This window comes from Papio anubis, chromosome 5 (genome assembly GCF_008728515.1).
Source record: "Papio anubis isolate 15944 chromosome 5, Panubis1.0, whole genome shotgun sequence".
NCBI lineage: Eukaryota > Metazoa > Chordata > Mammalia > Primates > Cercopithecidae > Papio > Papio anubis.
Window position 1 is genome coordinate 132,978,632 of NC_044980.1, and position 8,476 is coordinate 132,987,107.

The 8,476-nt window shown below is 39.6% G+C and overlaps 1 protein-coding gene across 3 annotated transcripts in view; it reads right to left on the bottom strand.

The window, feature by feature from the left end:
* Window positions 1–8,085, bottom strand: part of PFDN1 (prefoldin subunit 1) — a 57,028-nt gene extending 48,943 nt beyond the window's left edge. For all 3 annotated transcript variants that reach the window (XM_003900198.3, XM_017959945.2, XM_009209224.2), the window contains exons 1-2: window positions 7,984–8,085; window positions 5,267–5,433 (exon numbers count right to left, since the gene is read on the bottom strand). In XM_003900198.3, the coding sequence (XP_003900247.1) occupies window positions 5,267–5,433; window positions 7,984–8,016 (200 nt within the window). In that variant the 5' untranslated portion in view covers window positions 8,017–8,085. The remainder of the gene's footprint in view (window positions 1–5,266; window positions 5,434–7,983) is intronic.
* Window positions 8,086–8,476: the final 391 nt, after the last annotated feature.

Here is an 8,476-nt window from a genome sequence, read left to right on the forward strand (position 1 = left end):
TGTAATGCTCAAGCAAAAAGGATGTTCAAATAATAGATCTGACATCAAATCAGGGTTAGGATCATACTTATTGTTCATAAAAATAAGTTTGACATTTATTCTAATGATGGTCCTTTCAAACACTAGTATGGTCAAATGTCATTTATGTGTACTTTCAAATGTAATTCTTATTTTTAAAATACTCCTATCCTCTACCATGCAAGGCAGAAAAGGAAGAAAACCCCCACACAAGCAATTATAAACATTTTTATCCATGAAAAATACATACAAGAAATATTCACATAACATTTGAGATTTGTCTATTCCCTCCTTGCATGCTAGAAAGATGCAAAGACAAACACTTCCAAATATTCAGACAGATCATTCCCCAGTTGTAACTTTCATCATAGTTCTCAAAGCAGTATGGTGAGGTCAGCTCACAAACAGCTTAAGTAGCAAAACCAGAAATTGGTGGTAGTAGTATCAGGCTACATAACAGCCTCTCTAAAGAATATGAAGTAAGAGAACTAAAATGTGCTGGCAACACGCCAAAAGACTGGATGGAATATAGCTTTAAGCAACACTCAGAGCTTACAGTATATAGCAATTCATCATCTCTTATCCTGTAGCTTGACTTTCCTTGTTTTAAACCAAAAATAGCCACATATAAGAGGTATTTAACACTACAAAATGTGTCCATACTTATGAAATGAAAGATATCTGGGCCTGCAATGATTTGTTTAACTAAATACATACCCTAAAAAAAAAACCTCTGACTTACATTCTATGCGAAGATGAGGAAGGTAAAACGGATAAAAATATATTGATATTATTATGCATAAAATAGCCTTTATTCTCTAAGGATTATACTACCCTCAAGCATAATCTTGAAGCTTTCAGTTTTCTGTATTTTCAGTTCTGAGTATCTCTTCCACTGGCTGGTATTTAGAATTAGACAACCTTCTAAATATATTTAATAAAGAATTAATCCTGTCAGATCAGAGGACGTGATTTTGGGCAGATATAATTTTTTTGACCTTAGTCAAAATATGTTACTTTTATAATTTCATCTTACATGGATCATATATTAAAATAGGATAATAAACTCATTCTTAAGTGTCTGACACTTTCTAAAATACTTTTTTTCTAAGAAACCAAAAGAAAAAAGTTATTTTAGGCAAGAAAAAAGAATCAGATTCAATTCAAATCAATACACATTTAACAGCTATTTTGTGCCAGACATTATACTGAGAATGAGAAAACAAAGATAATATATATATATGGTCTCCCAGAGCTGACAATCTGGTTGGGAAGACCGACCCATTTAAACACACCTACACACTCAATGTGCTTTACTAGCTGTAGGAACAAAAGCCCTGCTATCACCAAGGAAAGAGTGAATGAGTCTGCCCCAGGGGCTGGAAAAATCTTCAGAGGCAAAGTAAGAGTGGAGCTATGTTTTGAAGGATGAGAATTTCACAAGTAAAAAAGGAATATTGCCAGCCAAGCACAATGTTATTCTCCAAAGACTGAGCAAAAGCAAAAAAGCACAAAAACATAACATGTGTGAGGAAATCTATGTGGCAAGGGTAGGATAACAATTTCTGGTACATGTGCTACTACTCTTCTACCCTCACTGTGTAACTGACATCACCAATCAATTAAAGTATGTTTAAAACCCATTTGACACCTCAAAATTCTTCTCAACACATAACACAAACTAGTAGAAGGTAGGTCCATGAGATGAAATATACATGCTATCCTAACCCTGAAAAAAGAAAGTGGTGGGACCTGAGACAAAGGGCAAATTAAGAACAGATTATGAATAACCATGAATGCAAGGTCAACAAGTTTGGATTTTATCCTGTGAACAACAGAGGATGAACAAAGGATTTTATGAAGAATATTAACGTGATTAATTCTGGCAGATAAGTGAAGAATGGATTTGGACAGACAGAATGAAGGCAGGAAGAAAGAACAGTTAAGATGCTATCATAAAAGTCCAGGCAAGAAGCAATGAGACCCGAATTTCAGCAATGGGAAAATCCACCGCAGGTTCTAAAAGAAAAATGAAGTTTTGGATTTTATTATCTGTGGTTTTAAAATGAAACTTCGGGAAAAAGTAATATTCTAATCAGAATTCCCAAATAACACTCAAAAAGGAAAAGAAAAAAACAAATTAAGGTAAAGACTAGAATTAAAGAAGTGAATCACAATGATACCCAAAATTACTCAAGACTATAAATTCAGAAATAGATATTTCAGGTTTAGCATCAAGAAAGAGAACATCCTCATGACCAGACTAATACTCAGCAAGTCTTTTCTTCCTCTCAGGGCACTAATACGCTAGCCAAACAACAAACGCTATTCACCTTACATGCCCCTACAATGCAGGGTCAAACTCATACTCCTGATGAGATGCAGACAGCACAAAAGTCAAATTTAAAACAGAAGTCTGAAATCATGTAGAAGCTCAACTTTATTCAAACATTTAAAACTCCACACTTCTTTTAAGAAACATAATTTATATGAAATAAACCTTCTGGAAATAATACCATTCTACCATTAATTAATTCATATCCTAGCCTTTAAATTCTAAAATTCTTTGTATGGAAAACAACCTATCTGTAGCACTTTGGACAATACGTACAAAAAACAACTCTCCTAACACTTCTGCAGAACGTTTAATAAATGAAACTATTCTAATTAAAAATTAAAACTTCACGGTAGCTCAAAGGCCCAAAGGGAGTGAAACGGTTTTTCTATTTTGAAAAAGGAATTCTTTAGCTATTGCAAACAAAGGCTAGTGCAGTGATGTGAAATCCAAGTACATGTTAATAAAGCTGGCATTACTGTTTTAAGACCTAAGGATATTCACATTAAGGATAAAATTATCCTGTAGTGAATGCCAACAATGCATTTCATACTACACAGACACATATTCAAGGGTTCTACTTTGTTCTCATCCCAATTCTTTTGTGTCCCAGTAACAAACTCTCAAATTGGGATCCTTATCCTCTTAAGCTAAAATGAAATAAGCTTGGACATAAAATTTACTTGTGCTATGTTATTCATTCTGAGAAAGCAAATCAGATGAACAATTTAACATAATCTAATTCTGAACCAAAAAGATATGGATTAGTCAGTGATGAGCAGGGTCTACTTCTCATGATGTCATTCCAAAGCCATTATTAAATTTTACACATGTTATTCTTTCTTCAAATCAATCACAAAACAAGTCATCCCATGACTGAGGTCAAATTCCATTCTAACTAAAAGATCTCCAAACCTGAAGTAATGGTCTACTTACTAAGTAATACTCAAAGACCAAATTCCAGAAAAACCCTCCTCCTGTACCTCCCCCCAACTTAAAAAAAAAAAATCTGTCTTCTCCTTTTAGCTCACTGTAGTGGAATGTGACCTGTACTTAAGGGCTTTTCCATTCCTTCTTTTCTGCTTAAAGAATAGGAAGCAGACCTGTTCTCTCTCACAAGGGTAATATGCTTTTAAAAGGAAAAAAAGTGAAATGTACGAAGTTAATTGTGTATTAATTAGAACAAACAAAAGTAAAATAATTTACTAGATTTCTCACATGTGAGTTGTCCTCCTACTAGAACAACGCATGACACTTAGAGTGAGTGTATTTTTTTTTTTTTTTTGAGGCAGAGTTTCACTCTTGTTGCCCAGGCTGGAGTGCAATGGCGCAATCTCGGCTCACTGCAACCTCCACCTCCCAGTTTCGAGCAGTTCTCCTGCCTCAGCCTCATGAGTAACTGTGATTACAGGTGTGCGCCACCACGCCTCGCTAATTTTTATATTTTTAGTAGAGATGGGGTTTCCCCATGTTGGCCAGGCTGGTCTCAAACCCCTAACCTCAGGGGATCCACCCACCTCGGCCTCCCAAAGTGCTGAGATTACAGGCATGAGCCACCACGCTTGGCCAGAATGAATGTATTTAAATGACAATTGAATCTTTATTTTTATTTTATAACACTGATCAGATATCAGAAAGATTTACGATTTGTATCACTCCTAATAAATTAAGTAGGGAAGAGGAGGTTAAAACTGCACCTACTTAAATAAATCTTCTTCACATACAATATAACATTGCTATAAACATTTTCCATGATAAATCATTTTTATTACTGAACTTACACACTTAAGTACGTAATTATAGACAGAACAGGAAAGTAAGCACTTAAGAAACGTACTTCAAGGCCAGGGACGGTGGCTCACGCCTGTAATCCCAGCACTTTGGGAGGCCAAGGCGGGCGGATCAAGAGGTCAAGAGATTGAGACCATCCTGGCCAACACGGTAAAATCCCATTTCTACTAAAAATACAAAAATTAGCTGGGTGTGGTAGCACGTGCCTGTAGTCCAAGCTACTCAGGAGGCTGAGGCAGAATTGCTTGAACCCAGGAGGTGGAGGTTGCAGTGAGCCGGGATCACACCACTGCACTCCAGCCTGGCAACAGAGCGAGACTCTATCTCAAAAAAAAAAAAAAAAGGACTTTGAAGTCTAAAATTAAACACTTTAATTAATGTACCTGAAGTTCAGCTCCTCATTTTAAAAAAAGCAAGCATTTAATTGGACAATCTTTAAAGTTAATTCTAAGATACTTTAACCCGCCGGGCGTGGTGGCTCACACCTGTAATCCAGCACTTTGGGAGGCTGAGGTGGGCGGATCACGAGGTCAGGAGTTGGAGACCATCCTGGCCAATATGGTAAAATCTGTCTACTAAAAATACAAAAATTAGCTGGATGTGGTGGGGTGCGCCTGTAATCCCAGCTACTCAGGAGGTTGAAGCAAGCGAATCGCTTGAACCCGGGAGACAGAGGTTGCAGTGAGCCAAGATTGGGCCATTGCACTCCAGCCTGGGTGATATAGCAAGACTCCGTCTCAAAAAAAAAAAAAAAAGATACTTTAAACCAAGGGTTTTTTTGTTTTGTTTGAGACAGAGTCTAGCTCTGTTGCCCAGGCTGGTGTGCAGTGGGCACACCTCCAGGGTTCAAGTGACTCTCCTGCTTCAGTCTCCCAAGTAGCTGAGACTATAGGTAAGTACCACCACGCTCAGCTAATCTTTGTATTTGTGGTAGACACAGGGTTTCACCATATTGGCCAAGCTGCCCTCAAGTGATCCACTCACCATGGCCTCCTAAAGTGCCGAGACTACAGGCATGAACTACCACGCCTGGCCTAACCCAAGTTTTAAGACGAACACATTCTATTTAATTTGGACAAAAGCACTCCCAAAATAACTCCGTCAAAGACACATTTTACTTACATTCTTCCTACACCTTCATACATGTTAGTCTCATCTACCAAAGTCATGATCTCTGTATCTGTAAGATGTGCATGCTTTTTCGTTCTGTTTAGCTGTTCAATCTGTATGTCTGCGAGCTTCACCTTCTGTTGAGTGTCAATAACTTTGGCTTGAAGCTCTGTGAAGGCCTAATAAAAACAAGTCCATGATTTAGTAGGTTAAACATTTTACAGGAAACATTTATGTCAAATCCAAATACATTAAAACAAAACATGCTAGCCAGAGACAAAGTTGTGAAATTTACCAAATATCAATAAGTCAACATAACTGTAAACGATCAAGTCACTATACTAAATACTGAATTTACACTCATCAGAAGATACAATCAGTGTGAAGCAAAACAAATGCACATTAAATAATAACCATATTAAGAAGCAGGTATTCAAGGAGTAGTAAAAGAAATAAACGCAATAGTCAAGGATGAAACCCAGAGATTCAAAACAAGAACCATAAAAGTAATAACTCACTACATTTGTATTGCACAATTAGGTTTCAAAGCACTTTCTCACATTAGTTTGAAATATTAATATGGGAGGCCGGGTGCGGTGGCTCAAGCCTGTAATCCCAGCACTTTGGGAGGCCGAGATGGGTGGATCACGAGGTCAGGAGATCGAGACCATCCTGGCTAACATGGTGAAACCCCATCTCTACTAAAAATACAAAAAACTAGCCGGGCAAGGTGGCGGGCGCCTGTAGTCCCAGCTACTCCGGAGGCTGAGGCAGGAGAATGGCGTAAACCCGGGAGGTGGAGCTTGCAGTGAGCTGAGATCCGGCCACTGCACTCCAGCCCGGGCTACAGAGCAAGACTCCGTCTCAAAAAAAAAAAAAAAAGAAAAGAAATATTAATATGGGAATATTAATATAAGAATATTAATGAGGAAATATAATATCTAATTTATGCCTCTCAATAATGCCATGAGTTAGCATTGGCAGTTTCATCATCCACAATTTACAAATTAAGTAACTAAATGAGTTAAGAGATAAAAGTGGCTTGCACAAGTTTGAACAACTATTAGAGGGAAAGGGAGGTGTATTTAAAGACATTTCTTCTAACCCCTTAGTTCAGCAATCTTTCCATTCCACTGTCTATAGTAATATTCATAATATGAACATTTTTAAGAGGAAGACCAAAAAGATAGAAAAAATGCAAAGCACTGGCAAAATAATTGCATCAGGCCAAATTTGACCCTTGCGTACACTTAGTTAACTGGAAAATAAACAGTTCTTGGATACTCTTGTTGAAGTGCCTGGAATGACTTTCACATGCTGTCAAATTTGTGCCTTAATAATAACATTTGTGACTGCAATGTACAGCAAAGGTTACTACATAATTTTTATTGTGACCTTGTTTTCACCTACTAGTAAGATTTTGAAAGATTTACTTTGGAGAAGGGGAGGGGCCTGAAATGTCCTATTTGTCTCCACCCAAAAAACGGACCCTGTAACAACATTAGAAGATAAAACCTTTAGCCGGGCGCGGGGGCTCAAGCCTGTAATCCCAGCACTTTGGGAGGCTGAGACGGGCGGATCACAAGGTCAGGAGATCGAGACCATCCTGGCTAACACGGTGAAACCCCGTCTCTACTAAAAAATACAAAAAACTAGCCGGGCGAGGTGGCGGGCGCCTGTGGTCCCAGCTACTCCGGAGGCTGAGGCAGGAGAATGGCATGAACCCGGGAGGTGGAGCTTGCAGTGAGCCGAGATCGCGCCACTGCACTCCAGCCTGCGCGACTAGCGAGACTCTGTCTCAAAAAAAAAAAAAAAAAAAAAAAAAAAGTGTGAGGTAAGACAGAGAATACTGGATTCTAGTCCCAACCTCTGACAGACTCTTCTAGCACTGGTTCCTTTTCTAGAAAAGTAGATTTAAAATAGATAAATTCTAGAGTCCTTTCCAATCCACCCCACCGCACAAAGCATACTGGTTTGGGGTCATTAGTGGTGTTAGAATGCTGATCATTCTTAGACAGCAAAAATATGAGTAACAACACATTATAAGCAACTGAGGAAAGCAGGAAACCCAATTCCTTCTGATACCGGTTTTATTTGGAAAATTTTACTGGTTTTGTTGTTTTTTTGACAAGTCCTTCAAAAGAAGGTTTTGTTTTGTTTTCTTTTTTTTTTTTTTTTTTTTGAACAAGTCCTTAAAAAGAGGGGGGGGGGGGCAAAATCCTGAAATGAACATTGCTGTTACAATGCCTGGTTTTCCGAACTGTAGATACCGCAACCTTTCAAGGTATAGAACCGAATAAACGGCCTAAAAACAAAGGTTGGACTTGGAGTTTTTCAAAGCAAATGAGGCAGAATTACGGATGCCACAACTCAGGCAAGGGGTCCGAAGGCACCCCCATTTGAAATGCTCTCTTTGGTTCTTACTATGAAAGTGAGTCCCTGAAGCCTCCAAACGCAACGAAAGCTCTCTAGAGCTCAGAAAGACTGCACAGGCCCGAGATAGGCCCGCAGACTTATCTCACCCAAACCGGCTCCTACCCAGCAAGAGCCGCTCGCCCCCCACCCCAGTTTACGGAGACGCAGTGCGGCCTTAGGACTCTGGGAAACCATTCCCTAGTCCACTGGACCCTCCTTCCTTATGCAAGGCTCGTGCCTCACTCGATATTCTTGCCTATAGTCCCCTCAGCCTCCAAAGAGAAGGCCTCCGCCTGCCCAAGACCCTCTTTTACCTTCTTCAACTCAAGATCCACGGGGGCGGCCATGTTGGTGCACTGTATGCGCCTGCGCAGTGGGAGTTGGCCTGAAAGAGGGTGGGGGAAGGGCGCGCCTTACTTTGTGCATCCGTCCTTCTTCTGCGCCTGCGCATGAGTTGGACTAACCGGGCTTCCTACCTTTCTATGAGAATTGATTAACCCCTGAAATATTTGGGTTTCGGATTCAGTGTCTCCACTATCTGACCGGTCAGGTCTGGCTTGCTCCTCCACATCTTCCAGACATAGCCCAACGCGCAGATTTCCCATGTGGCTTTAAGCAGTTTGCCAGCTAGCTTAGTATATGCTGCTAAACTGGGATGTATGTAGATGAGGTCAAACCCTCATCAGTCGATCAGAGTCCTTCAGCTAGTCGCTGTGCTGTCAGGGATCAGTAAGAATAAGTCCAGAACCTCAGGCATGACAGTTTGGGAAAGACTACCGGAAAGCTTGTCTGGAGTGTTCTTTCCAA